At 40.9% G+C, this 15525-nt stretch overlaps 1 protein-coding gene across 1 annotated transcript in view; it reads right to left on the bottom strand.

Annotated features, from left to right (window-relative positions):
• The window catches only part of OCLN (occludin), a 62103-nt gene that overhangs the window by 26502 nt on the left and 20076 nt on the right, over nt 1-15525 (bottom strand). Inside the window, exon 4 of the mRNA XM_064376031.1 lies at nt 14054-14215. Coding sequence (XP_064232101.1) covers nt 14054-14215 — 162 coding nt within the window. The remainder of the gene's footprint in view (nt 1-14053; nt 14216-15525) is intronic.

Genomic DNA, 15525 nt, shown 5'->3' with positions numbered 1-15525 from the left:
AAATCTTAACTGAGTTCCTGGCCATGACAGAATGCGAGGTCAGACACAACTCATTTACTCTCTCCCTTTTGCGGTTTAGACACAACTGACCAGTATTATTGTTAACACAGAGATCATTAAGATTGACAGAAATAGACCCTTTGTGGCAATAAAACACCAAATTATAAACAAGACCTGAGGCCATGCCAGGCAAGGGTTAAATCACACACTCCTACATTTGTTCTAATCATACACTATGTTCTCACCACCATAAGGTTTCTCTTTTTCTCCAGCAGCCAAACAAGTACTGGCTTCAAGATAAGCAAGATTAAAGCAACTGCACATGCCTACTATGTACCCACAAAAATTAACAACTCACAAAAAAGAAAACTGCAGCTCATCCACCAACAGACACTGACTAACTGACCCCTGTTCCCCAAGCCATACAGCTTTGACTGGACAAGAGACTGATTTCAGTAACCTTCTCCTGCTAAGAGACTAGCAGCTGTGGACTGGTTCTGGCCAGCTTGCAGAGGCTGCATGTGTATGCCTTGTGTTCCTGCTTCACCTTTTGATGTATAGGGCCTAACTGTAATACATTTAAATGTTAAGTCCCCACCCCAAAGTGAACAGGAGAGGCATGCAATATGAATGTTTGTTCAGTGTGCATGCATCAGGATCCCTTTCATGAATATTCACAGCTCTTCCTCCTGTAACCTGTTGAAAAGGAATGGGCAGCCAACCTGTTCAGCATTAAGCTCTTGTCCCAACTCCTTCTCCTTCTAAGTGCCTTTCAGTCTCTGCCAGAAGCTATGCTTCCAAGCCTGTCAAGGATGGCTGCCTTGCAGGTTGTAGGCCTTTACAAGAAATAGTCTTCTTTCTACTTTTTTTTTTTCTTTCACAGCTAGAGATCCTTTCTCAATTTATAATTGTGTCATCTTTAGGTTGACACCAGCAAAGGTAAATTCTGAAATTCCCTAAGAGTCAATGAATTCTTAGAGCTTTGAAGGGGATGAGGTAGAAAAACCTTGTACTCAGTGAGTGAGGCTTATCAATGATCTCATTCAAGGCCCCTTATTTAAATGAAAATCTCTGTGAAGACTGTTAGTTTAATATACCTGTACCTCATGCCAGAGTTTCTCAACAGGTGAGCCAGGGGGCATGAAAGGTCTTTGCCCCCGCCTAGCCTGTGAGCCAGTTACCATCTGCAGTTCCAGATCCCCCTCAGTTTACTCCAGTATCTTGTACTAAGTTATCATTTTCCAAGTATGCCATGATGTAATAATAACCCGCTTGCAGTTTAACGGTTACAGCTTAAATCTATAAAACAGTGGTTCTCAAAATATGATCCCCAGACCAGCTACATTAATATTACCGACATAGGCCCCACCCAGACCTAGTGCATCATAAACTCCAGGGTGGGAGTGAGTGGGTTGTTTCAATGAACCCTCCAGGTGATTCTGATGCTTGCAAAAGTTTGGGAACCACTGATATAGATACAATTCTCTTCTATGTTGCAGACCACTTGTACCTTATAAAGACCTAGAAGTGAAGGGTCCTTTGTCTGCAGTGGTGCATAAACTTGGCAATGCCTGGTTTTCTGGCCCAGGTGTGGTAAAATAACCTAGAGCAACAGTGAGAAGGTTCACTCGGCATGAGAACAGCTGAGGACATCTACTTTTATTACAATAGAAACATTAGTTGATTCTCAGCCCTGAGAAGGACCTGTATCATACCATCAACACACTGGGAAAGGGAAGGAACACATCTTTCCCTAACTAAAGGAGAGCAGCACTTTGGGCTTGTCTTATCTATAAAGGGTTAGTCATTTGCAAAAAGGACACTAATGATCACGCAATAGACTATACTTCCTCAGAACTATGCCTCATATAAAAAGTTGACCTTTACCTCATCAAAACTCTTATAAAAATCAAGAGTATCAGAGAAACTGGTTGAGTTTTGCCACCTTAGCAATTGCCAAAAGGTAAAAAGTAGAAGAGAAAACACATTAGGCCAATAAATATGACATGTTCAGAAGAAACATAAACCAAGACAACAGTGATACACTTTTACACGTTTGATTGGCAAACATTATAAAGTCTAACACCACACCAAGAGTTGCTGTTTTAGATTATATATGGGTAAAAGTTGGAAAACAATTTGGCATTGTCTTATAGAAATGTACATTCACAAATGCTATACCCCAGAAGTTCCACTCTTAGGTATATAGCCAAGAGAAACATTCACAAGTATAGGTGATTTTAAAATGTTCAGGGGCCAGGTGGGATGGCTCATGCCTGTAATCCCAGCACTTTGGGAGGCTGAGGTGGGGTGGATCACCTGAGCTCAGGAGTTTGAGACCAGCCTGGCCAATACGATGAAACCCTGCCTCTACTAAAAAGACAAAAGTTAGCCAGGTGTGGTGGCATACACTTGTAATCCCAGTTACTTGGGAGGCTAAGGTGGGAGAGTCACTTGAACCCAGGAGGCGGAGGCTGCAGCGAGCCAAGACCAGGCCCTGCACTCTCGCTCTGCAACAGAGCGAGACTCTGCATCAAAAAAATAAATAAAAATGTTCCTGTCATTTTTAATGGTCTTAATAATCCAAAACCCCATTAAAAGGAAACGGATAAACTACTATGAAATGTTATAAACTAGAGTACGAGACAATGGCGACATCAGATGGACTTCAGCCCCGTCAACATATATTAATCTATAATCTAACTCTAAATAAAAAGGCTAATGCCAAAACACTGCATGCAGGTACACCTTCTTCTACAAAGTTAAAAAACACCCGAAACAAATTCACATATTGCTAAGGTATTCATATATGTAGGTAAAAACTTCTTAAAAAGCAAATTATGATAAACTCAAAATCTTAGATAGGCTACCTTTGGGAGCAGGTAGAAACAAGTAGATGAGAGAGTAAAAAATATAGAGTAATGTAACTTAGTAATGTAATTATTAGGTGAGCTGGCCGATCAGTAGGTGTTCATTATGAACAATAAATGTACCAGGAATGCCATGCATGGACTAAATAAAGGTGATAATGTCATAAGCCAAGAATTGAACTCATCTATTTCTGTGCACCTAAAGTCCAGTTTTTTTGTTTGCTTTAGAGACAAAATCTCACTTTGTCGACCAGGCTGAAGTGTACATCTCGGGCTCACTGCAACCTCCACCTCTCAGGTTCAAGTGAATTCCCACTTCAGCCTCCCGAGTAGCTGGGACTACAGGCGTATGCCACCATGCCCAGCTAATTTTTGTATTTTCAGTAGAGACAGGGTTTCACCATACTGGCCAGGCTGATCTTGAACTCCTGACCTCAAGTGATCCATGCACCTCAGCCTCTCAAAGTGCTGGGATTACAAGTGTTGGCCATTGCACTCAGTCTTAAAGCCCAGTTTTTAAAAAGGTAATCATTGGCCAGGCATGGTGGCTCACACCTGTAATCCCAGCACTTTGGGAGGCCAAGGCGGGTAGATCACCTGAGGTTAGGAGTTCAAGACCAGCCTGGCCAACATGGCGAAACCCCATCTCTACTAAAAATACAAAAATTAGGTGTGATGGCACATGCCTGTAGTCCCAGCTACTCGGGAGGCTGAGGCAGGAGAATTGCTTGAAGCTAGGAGGCAGAGGTTGCAGTGAGCCAAGATTGTGCCATTGCACTCCAGCCTGGGTGACAGAGTGAGACTCCATCTCAAAAATAATAATAATTAAAAAAAAAAAAAAAAAGGATACAATCAGGAGAAGGGCAAAAAAAAAAAAAGGTAACCATTAAGGTTTTTCCTAAGAATCTGTTGACATGGAAATGCTCAATTAGGGTTCTAATCCTGCCTTTGTCACCTGTATGTAACCCCAGGCATGTGGATGAAAATGCTTTCTATTAATATAAAAGCAAATTTAACTTCAACATCAATTTTCTCAATTCTCCAAAAATATTATCATATACTTACTGCAAGAAAATGGCTTAATAGCCCCCCCATCTTTTTTTTTTTTTTTGAGATACAGTCTCACTCTGGTGCCCAGGCTGGAGTGCAGTGGCACAATCTTGGCTCACTGCAACGTCCGCCTCCCAGGTTCAAGCGATTCTCCTGTCTCAGCCTCCCAAGTAGCTGAGATTATAGGTGCACACCGCCACACCTGGCTAATTTTTTGTATTTTAGTAGAGACGGGGTTTCACTATGTTGCCCAGGCTGGTCTCAAACTCCTGAGGCCAGGCAATCCACCCTCCTCAGCCTCCCAAAAGTGCTAGGATTACAGGCATGAGCCACCATGCCCAGCCAATAGCCCCCTTTTACACAATTTTTCTGGCCAAAATGTGTTCAAAAAAGGAAGAAAATCAAGACTTGACTTTCACCAAAAAAACATGTAAAATTTCCAAAAACACAATTTCAGTATTCAAGTTGACCACTCAGGAACAAAATTAAGTTAGTGTTTATCTCATACTACAATCAAAAACAAGCTTATCAATCTGAATACAATTATGACATTTGGTTAATAGTAAATATCAATATTGGTCCATTAGTGGTGACAAATGCACCATACTAATGCAGGATGCTAATAATAGGGAAAACTAGCTGCATCGTGTGCAGTGGCTCATGCCTGTAATCCCAGCACTTTGGGAGGCCAAGGCAGGAGAACTGCATGAGTTCAGGAGTTCGAGACCAGAATGAGCAACATAGCGAACCCTGTCTCTACTTAAAAAAAAAGAAAAAAAGTCAGCCAGGCATGGTGTCACGTGCCTACAGTCCCAGCTACTTGGGAGGCTGAGATGGGAGGACCACTTAAGCCCGGCAGTCAAGGTTGTAGTGAGCTATGATTGCACCAATGCACTCCAGCCTGGGCAGCACAGTGAGACCTTGCCTCAAGGAAAAAAAAAAAAAAAAAAAAGGGGAAAACTGAGTGTTGTGATATACAGAAATCCAATGTACTACAATTGCAACTTTTCTATTACTCTATTAATAAAACTACTCTAAAATGAAACATTTATCTTAAACAAGGGGAGTAGTCCAGTGTATATCCTGGATGTTAAAAAAACAAAAACACAAAAAGTGGATTGGGTGAACACTTCTAAGTTTACTAAAAATCACTAAATTTATAATGGGTGAATACAATTTATGGTATATAGATTATACCTCAAGAAATCTGTTTAAAAAAAAAACAAGTTTCTGGTGGCCTAAAGCTTCTGGTTATCTTAAAAGTCTAGACTGGACAAAAATAAAACCAACCAACATGAGAGAGGAACATTCCAGCAATCAAGGATGTTAAAATGTGCCAAAGACTGACATATGTTTAACTCAACCCTCTGCACACATTTACTACACACGGGGTTAGAAATTAAAACAAACTTTAAAATACCAAAGAAAGTACATAAGGGTATTATTTAAACCTTGAAGGGAGTGTAAAACTTACTAGGAACAAAGAAGCCATAAAGAGACAGTGAGATCCTGTCTCTTAAAACAAACAAAAAAACACTGTAGACAAAGGTGAAAGACCACAACAATGTGAGAAAAATTATCATCAACAAAACATTAATATCTGTAATATAAAAACTCCAGTCAGAAAAGAACGAACAATCCAAGAGGGAAAACTAAGCCATGCTATAAAGACTTAAAGTGATTAAGAATAGGAGATAGGCTGGGTATGGTGGCTCACGCCTGTAATCAGCCCTTTGGGAGGTCAAAACGGGTGGATGACAAGGTCAGGAGTTTGAGACTAGCCTGACCAACATGGTGAAACCCATCTCTACAAAAAAAATACAAAAATTAGCTGGGCATGATGGCATGTGCCTATAATCTCAGCTACTCAGGAGGCTGGGGCAGAGCAATCACTTGAACCCAGGAGGCGGAAGTTGCAATGAGCTGGGATTGCGCCACTGTACTCCAGCCTGGGTGATAGAGCGAGACTCTGTCTCAAAAAAAAAAAAAAAAAGATAAGTATATGCTTAATCACCAAATTTTTTAAAATGATATTTTTACTTAACTGGATTAAAAAAATTAATGACAGATAATATCCAGAGCAGAAAAAAATGTTGGGAACTGAGCAATTTCATACACCATCAGTGTCAGTGGAACCTGCAAGGGCTTTTAAAAACAATGCAACTTGGTAATTCCTCATAAAAAAAATTTTTTCAGAGATAGGGTCTTGCTCTATTGCCTAGGCTAGAGTACAAGGGCACAACCATATCTTACTGCAGCCTCAAACTCTTCAGCTCAAGAGATCCTCCTATTTCATGGTCCTGACTAGCTTGGACTATAGTCAAGCCACCATGCCCAGCTAACCTAGTAAAATTTTAAGTGTGCACATTTGATGTCTAGTTCTGGAAATTTATCTTACACAAACACTAGCATGAGTGCATTAAGACATGTAAGAGAATGTTTACTGCAGCATTATCTGTAATAGTAAACAACTGGACACAATTAAAATGTCCATAAATAGGAGAATGAATCATCACATACTCATAGTATGAAATACCACACAGCTGCTAAGAGCAATTAAGTCTGTGTGCTGATGGATTTGGAAAGAAGTTCACAAAACAAAGTTTTTTAAAAAGCAAACTGCAAACAATGTGTACATTATGATCCTATTCTTGGTTTAAAAATAACACCAAATTGGCCGGGTGCAGTGGCTCATGCCTGTAATTCCAGCACTTTGAGAGGCCAAGGCGGGCGGATTATCTGAGGTCAGGAGTTAGAGGCCAGCCTAACCAACGTGGTGAAACCCCATCTCTACTAAAAGTACAAAAATTAGCTGGGTGTGGGGGCACGTGCCTGTAATCCCAGCTACTCGAGAGGCTGAGGCAGGAAAACCACTTGAACCCAGGAGACAGAGGTTGCAGTGAGCTGAGATTGCGCCATTGCACTCTGGCCTGGGCAACAGACTGACTCCATCTCAAAAAAAAATAAATAAAATAACACCAAATTGTTAAAAATTAACATCACATTATTTACCACGTGCAAGGTATTATTCTAAGTACTTTACAAATATGAACCAGGCTGGATCATAGCACAGGTAGTTTGGCTCCAGTCAATACCCACTCTGCTATACTACACTGAACTTCTGTCTGTGACTGTACACATCAGTGGAGTCTAACATAGGGCATGGGGCGCATCCACACTAACACCAGTAAGTAGCTACTCTCAGAAAAACTGAATTGGGGGAGCAAGAGAACTTGTCTTAGAATGTATGAAGTCAACAATTGTATTAAAACTTTTAAAAATTTAGTAAGGATATAAACCTATCTGTTAAAAGTTATTAAGTGGCCACAAGGGGAAACTGAAGGAGAGAAGGAACACTTGGGTTTTTTCCTTTTGTTTTCCCTATATTATTTACATTTTGTCATAATAAACTTGTATCCCTTTTATATATATTAAGAACTTTTTGCAACCCATCACAATTTTTTTTGTTTTTTAATAGAGATGCGGTTTCACCATGTTGCCCCGGCTGGTCTCAAACTTCTGGGCTCAAGTAATCCACCTGCCTCAACCTCCCAAAGTGCTGAGATTACAGGTGTGTGCCACCACACCTGGCCAAATTCATTTTTTAAATGGGTCAAAAATAAAAAAAAAATACAATAAGCAACAATAGGGGTTGGCCAAATACGTTTCTAAAGTGGAATGCTATTAGTGAAGATGCATGAAAACAATTTAATACACTGCTGATGGCTGTATAAATTGGCATAACCCCTTATGAAGGGCAATTTCTCAATATCTGTCAAAGTCACAGAAGTATTCACTCTTTGACCCAGTAATACTATTCTGGAGAATCTATCCTACAGACTTACACATACACAGACATAGATACAAGGTACACAAAGTTAAAAAAAAAAAAAAAAGATCATTATAGGCTGAGCGTGGTGGCTCACACTTGTAATCCCAGCACTTTGGGAGGCCAAGGTGAACAGATTGTCTGAGGTCAGGAGTTCAAGCTCAGTCTGGACAACACAGTGAAACCCCGCCTCTAATAAAAATTTTTAAAAATTAGCTGGACGTAGTGGCGTGCCCCTGTAATCCCAGCTACTCAGGAGGATGAGGCAGGGGACTTGCTTGAACCAGAAAGGTGGTGGTTGCAGTGAGCCAAGATCCTGCCACTGCACTCCAGCCTGGATGACAGAGTGAGCCTCTGTCTCAAAAAAAAAAAAAAAGTCATCGTTATAATCTTTTTAAACAGTAATACATCCATCAGTGAAGGATTAGTTACATAAACCATCGTACATCCACACCACCAGGCACCAAGATACACTGTGAAGTAAAAAGGGCATAGTGCAGACAGACTGGTGCCACTAGTAGGCTAACTTCTGTGTTAAACAACAACAAAAAAAAAATGAAGTCTATTTTTCTCTGGTTTTATTTTCACAAAATTAAACAACAAAAGGAATGATAATAAACCAAAAAAAGTATGTATAAAAAAGATAGAAAAAGATACCCAGAAATGGGTAAATGGGAACATAGTAATGGTAAGGAGCAATTTCCCTAAAAACGCTTTTTAATTCTGACCATGGACTTTCAAAAAAAGGATTAGGAAAGCATTTCTCTTATGAAAAAAATGCATAAATAAAAACACAGTCTCCAATCAGGGGAGGTACATAGAAAAATATAAAAACAAAAACAATATCATACTGACAGAAGAATCCCATAGACACTACGTTGAGCAGACACAAAGGCACACAGTACATAACTCCTGCTTAAGAACAGGCAAAACTACTTGATGTGATAGAAAATAAGAAAAGTTGGCTGGGCACGGTGGTTCACACCTGTAATTCCAGCACTTTGAGAAGCTGAGGCAGACAGATGACCTGAGGTCGGGAGTTTGAGACCAGGCTGACCAACATGGAAAAACCCCATCTCTACTAAAAATACAAAATTAGCCAGGTGTGGTGGCGCATGCCTGTAACCCCAGCTACTTGGGAGGCTGAGGCAGGAGAATCACTTGAACCTGGGAGGCAGAGGTTGCAGTGAGCCAAGATCGTAGCATTGCACTCCAGCCTGGGCAACAAGAGGGAAACTCCATCTCAAAAAAAAAAAAAAAAAAAAAAGAGAAGTTGGTCAGGGGGCTCATGCCTGTAATCCCAACACTTTGGAAAGTCCAGGCAAAAGGATGGCTTGAGCCCAGGGAGTTTGAGGCTGCAGTGAGCTGTGACTGTACCACTGTACTCCAACATGGGTGACAGAGCTATGCCTTGTCTCTAAATAAATAACAACAAAATTAAAAACATAAAAATTTAAGGGAGTGTCGGGCGCAGTGGCTCAGGCCTGTAATCCCAGCACTTTGGGAGGGGGCTGAGGCGGGCGGATCATGAAGTCAAGGGATCGAGACCATCCTGACCTACATGGTGAAACCCCGTCTCTACTAAAATACAAAAATTAGCTGGGTGTGGTGGTGTATGCCTGTAGTCCCAGCTACTCAGGAAGCTGAGGCAGGAGAATTGCTTGAACCGGAAAGCAGAGGTTGCAATGAGCCGAGATTGTGCCACTGCACTCCAGTCTGGCGCCTGGCAACAAAGCAAGACTCTGTCTCAAAAAAAAAAAAAAAAAAAAAAAAAAATTTAAGGGAGTATGAGCATACTTCTCATTTAAAAAGTAGGAAAGGAAAAAAATGATTAAAGAACCCCAAAGTAGTAACTGAAAGTTGATATAATTTTCTTTATACAGGCCAGGCGAGGTGGCTGACACCTATAATCCCAGCACTTTAGGAGGCCGAGGCAGATGGATCACCTGAGATGAGAAGTTTGAGACCAGCCTGGCCAACATGACAAAGCCCCGTCTCTACTAAACATACAAAAATTAGTTGGGCATGGTGGCAGGTGCCTGTAATCCCATCTACTCAGGAGGCTGAGACAGGAGAGCCACTTGAACCTGGGAGCGGGAAGTCGCAGTGAGCTGAGATCATGCCACTGTACTCCCACCTGGGTGACAGAGCAAAAGACTCCGTCTCAAAAAAAAAATTACGTTATACAGTTGGCCCTTGAACAACACAGGTGTGAACTGCATGGGTCCATGTATATGTGGCTTTTTTTCAACTAAACACAGATGAAAAACCGCATTGGCAGGATGTAAAACCCAGGTATCCAGAGGACCAATTTTTCATACACATGGGTTCCACCGACTACAGGACTTGAATATGCATGGATTCAGGTGTACATGGGGGTCCTGGAACCAACACCCTGAGTATACCAAGGAATGACTGCATTTCACTTCAACTTCCAAATCATGCATACTTAAATATTAAAAAACAATTAGATCTGAAATTTGAGGGCATAACAAAACAAAGACCTGCAAATTTTAATTGAACAAATCTTAAAACATTTAAAATACAAACTGGTATCCATATGAGTGACTATAAAAGACCAGGTTAAAAACCAAGCAGTGTGCAAACATGGACTGTTTATTTTACAAAGAACAAGATATCCAAAAAAAGAAAGGGGAAAAACAACACTAAAAATCCCAAGAGGGGCAGAGAGACCACTGTGTTGAGCCAACAGGGACAAAGAATTTATAAAACTCCAAGTTTTTTCACAGATTATACAAAAGGGTTAAAACCTGTTTTAAATGCTGAACGCATAGCTTTTGACTACCCTCTTGCTCTGAGAGGCGGGGGAGCAGGAGGTGTGTTATGATCCTGAAGACGCTAAAAATCCAAGAAGAAAGGCAGTATGATTCATTAATATAATAAAATTCCAGACCTACCCCAATCTATAGGGAGGGAGTAAACTAATATTGAGTGGCTAGTTGTACTGTAAAGTTTTTTGTTTTGCTTTTTTGAGACAGGGTCTCACTCTGTCACCCAGGCTGGAGTGCAGTGGTGAGATCATGGCTCACTGCAGCCTTGACCTCCCAGGCTCCAGCAATCCTCCCACCTCAGCTTCTCAAGTACCTGGGACTACAGGCACCTGTCCCCACGTCCAGCTCATTTTTTAAATTTTTTGTAGAGAAGAGGTCTTGCCATGTTGCCCTGGACTGTCTCAAACTCCTGGTTTCAAGCAATCCTCCTTGGTCTCGAAAGTACTGGGATTACAGACATGAGTTACTATACTCAGTCACTTTAATTTTTTGTTTTTTCCCCCCAGTCAACCATTATTAGCTGAATGGGGAGTATCCTGTCTTGGCTATTTGCAATCAATAAAACCCAAATTTTAATCCTCCTTCAGCACAAGTAGTTAATTCTAGATTCTCTTCCATTATTTTAAGCAGAGATTGTTTTGATATTAATTTCTCATGGCCAAAAGAAAGAAAATTCCCTTATCTACTCCAATGTAGAACAATTTAGATTCATGATGACACAATTCCACAGCAATAGCCACATTATCAAGGTAAAACCAATTCAAGCAGAAAGGCAGGCTCAGAAAAACAGAGAAAGGAGAGTAACAGGCTGCATCTGGCTGTTGCCATCAACTGAGGAAAGAATGAGAACGTGGTATTGAGTTCCGAGACATGAACTTGGGCAGGTGAGGGGAGAATAGAAAGAAAGGCAAAATACCTGCGGCTAAAGCCACTTCCAAATAATTTGTTTTAAATAGGCTTTTGAGGCATTTCAGTTTGGAAAACTGAAGGGGAGAGGAAAAGAAATGAGGATTTGCATCTGGTTAAGTATCACATAAAACATTAGTTTGGGCAAAATCATATATCTGCTATTCAACAGATAATTCCTTTACATCTCATTCAATGAAAATACTTGTTACTAGAGAGAAACAAGGAAGTCCATGTGGAACAACCCACAGGCTATCAAATTTCCAGAGGTTGGGGATAATTTTATTAAAATAATACCTTTTTAAAAGCTAAGTAATTCTTTCAGCTTAATCATCATCACCTCTGTAAGTTACAATAGCTATCAATTTGCCAAATTATCAAAAGCAACTGGAACTGATTAAACCTTCATGACAGTAAAATCAGATGAGAGGCCAAAGTTCACTGGGACTCTAATATCACTGGCACTGGTCTCCCTTGAGTCGGGTTTGTTGTTTTTAAGCCACCTGAAACCTTAAGTAAACAAATCTAACTGCCAATGAAAACTAACACACCCAGAAACTCTCAGCGAAATGTTTACTTCATAGTTCATAATACAGACCTGTCCTATTCCATCTACAAGTGGCCTTGCCTGGAGGTAAAGGTCGAAAGAAAATACTTCCTAACACCTTCACACTTTAAAGTGTGGGGAAAAAAACAGGGCTTTGAGTCAAAGACACAAGAACTATCATATCAGTGGCAAACACATACATACCACAGCCTTCCTGGCTTTCCCAAGACTGCTTCATTTTTGCTGCTTAACCAGAAAAAAATTTCCTCTTTGTTCCTAAATTTCCTTAAAAATCAGACTTATAGAATGCTAGAGCTAAAAGAGCCTTCAAGATATTAATGTCTTGCCCGTAATCCCAGCACTTTAGGAGGCCAAGGCAGGCAGATCACATTGAAGTCAAGAGTTCGAGACCAGCCTGGCCAACATGATGAAACCCTATCTCTACTAGAAATACAAAAAAAATTAGTCAGGTGTGGTGGTGTGTGCCTGTAGTCCTAGCTACTTGGGAGGCCAAAGCAGGAGAATTGCTTGAACCCGGGAGGCAGAGGTTATAGTGAGCCGATATTGCACCACTGTACTCCGGCCTGGCCAACAGAGCCAGACTCAGTCTCAACTTAATTTAAAAAAAAAATAATAATGTCTTTACCGAACCAGACTTGACCAGCAGCAATCCAGCACCCATCTTTAGCCTGCCCACTCCCCACCCCACTCCCACTCCCACTGGCCAAAATAAACCTCCCTGGGAACTAGTGGCAACACCTTCATGATAGTAAATCAATCTGCTCAAAGAACCCTGTGATGTCAGTTTCTGAGGTAGCTTCTAACAGGACCCTAACAGGATTTCTCAGAAAGTTTCACTCCAAACATCTTTTTATTTTTTCCGAGACAGGGTCTCACTCTATCACCCAGGCTACAGTGCAGTGACAGAATCACGGCTCACTGCAGCTTCAACCTCCCATGCTCCAATGATTCTCCCACCTCAGCCTCCTGAGTAGCTGGGAATACAGGCATACACCATCATGCCCAGCTAATTGTTTTTTTTATTTTTTGTAGAGACAGGTCTCATTGTGTTGCCCAGGTTATTCTCAAACTCCTGAACTCAAGCAATCCTCTCACCTTGGCCTCCCTAAGCGCTGGGATTCCAAGTGTGAGCTACCACATCTGGCCTCTAAACATCTCTAAAGACCGTTTTTACTAACACTCATTTGGGAGGCATTTTTATTTTTTATTTATATATATATATTTTATTGTACTTTAAGTTCTGCGGTACATGTGCAGATCATGCAGGATTGTTGCATAGGTACATACCTGGCAATGTGGTTTGCTGCCTCCATCCCCCCGTCACCTATATCTGGCATTTCTCCCCATGTTATCCCTCCCCAACCTCCCTACCCCACACTGTCCCTTCCCTAGTCCCCCCCAACAGACCCCATGTGTGATGCTCTCCTGGGAGGCATTTTTAAAGAGAGGAACTTTCTGGGCTTTCAGCAAACCACATCATATAGGAAGCCTCGTAAGATTAATAGTATATATTTTTTACAAGAAATTTTTCTAATATGACTTTGCCTCACTGAAGTACTTCATAATGTTAACTCAGAATTAGTCACTGTGGTTTGTCATGCTGTTATCTATGTGAAAAGTTTAAAAGGGCTGCCACCTGCTATTCCAAAAACACCCTTACCAATCTTGACCCAAGAGAACACCCTGGGCAATGGTTTCTGTTTATCTCCAAAATGATAAGCAGAAAAATAAAAGGCAGTAAAGGGAAGGTGCAGTTTTTGTTTTGCAAAGGTCAAGTTCTTTCTGCATGATTTTTTTTTGAAGCCATTTCTTTTCAAAACCTAGATCCACTCCTTGAAAATGGAAATCTGATTTTCACCTTTTAATAAAGCAATTTCCATTTATCCTACCTCTTAAAATTCTAAGTAAAAACCAAAGCAACAACTTTTGCAACATATACAAACAATAATTCTAAGAATAAAGTTTAACAAAGCACTAAAAATTCAGACGTAAATTTGGGGCTTTAATAAAAGATGTAAAGTTATTTTTTAACACTTACCCACTCCTCGACATTGGGGGGCTGCTCATCATAAACAGGTTCCTTGTCCCACAAAATATTGGACTTGTCATACCTGTTCATCTTTCTTCGAGTTTTCACAGCAAAGAAAATTATTAAAGCAAAAGCCACAATAATCATGAACCCCAGTACAATGGCAATGGCCTAAAAAGGGGTGAAAAATATTGGCATAATCAGATTTTAATTGCTTCATCACAATCCACCCTCTACATTTTATCAAAACTACCTAAGGCCCCACTAAATCCATGTGGTCTAACTGATAGAAAACTGAAGCAAATAGTTACATTTTAGACATATCATAAAACCTAAACCACACTAACTGGGCTAAGGCCAGCAAATGCATACACATACACACATACACACATACACACATACACACACACACCCTTGATTCAATCCTCAGAAAATGCCTACACACACACACCCTTGATTCAATCCTCAGAAAATGCCTAATGTTAGAAACTATCAATCATCACCCCCACGCCGGGTGTGGTGGCTCATGCCTGTAATCCCAGCACTTTGGGAGGCTGAGGCGGGTGGATCACAAGGTCAAGAGATCGAGACCATCCTAGTCAAGATGGTGAAACCCCGTCTCTACTAAAAATACAAAAAATTAGCTGGGCATGGTGATGCGTGCCTGATCCCAGCTACTCAGGAGGCTGAGATAGGAGAATTGCCTGAACCCAGGAGGCGGAGGTTGTGGTGAGCTAAGATCGCGCCATTGCACTCCAGCCTGGGTAGCAAGAGCGAAACTCCGTCTCGGGGAAAAAAAAAAAAACTAGTTCCAAAGCTTGTGTACCTACAGGCCACAGTTTTATAAACAGATGAGAACAGCCAGTAAAGTAACTCAATCATTGGTATATTTCTAAAGGGCCTGAAAAACGCTATTCTCAAAAGTATCAACATCCTGGCCGGGCGTGGTGGCTCACGCCTGTAATCCAAGCACTTTGGAGGCCAAGGCGAGCGGATCACCTGAAGTAGGGAGTTCAAGACCAGCCTGACCAACATGGTAAACCCTGTCTTTTAAAAAAAAAAAAAAAGAAAAAAAAAAGTATCAACATCTTTAAAAGAACCAATCATGCTTGTAATCTTGTTCAAAACACATGCTTAGCAAGCCTTTTTACACTGAATATAAATTTTAGTCCACAGATACCTATCTTACCAAAAGTGAAGCCATGGATCTAATCCATCTATAAATAGCAAATTGACGGAATCATTTGGTCTGGCAGGTTTCTCTGTTTTAGGAGTCTTGCATACTTACTAGAAAGGGCCCTGTGACAAACTTCTTACTCTTAACAGTTCTCCCAGTGGTGACAGAATATTAAATGATATACTGGCCTGGGAGGCACATGAAGTCGAGGGAAGTACCAGGCCTCTGCCCTGGATGTCTGCTAATGGGAACAAGAGGCTCTCCTTCCAGCTGTCTGACAGTGACATAATTTTTCAAAGACTAC

This window comes from Aotus nancymaae, unplaced genomic scaffold, assembly GCF_030222135.1.
Source record: "Aotus nancymaae isolate 86718 unplaced genomic scaffold, 86718_ANA_hifiasm-v0.15.2.pri h1tg000014l, whole genome shotgun sequence".
Taxonomy (NCBI): Eukaryota; Metazoa; Chordata; class Mammalia; order Primates; family Aotidae; genus Aotus; species Aotus nancymaae.
This window is presented reverse-complemented; position numbering and strand designations above follow the sequence as displayed.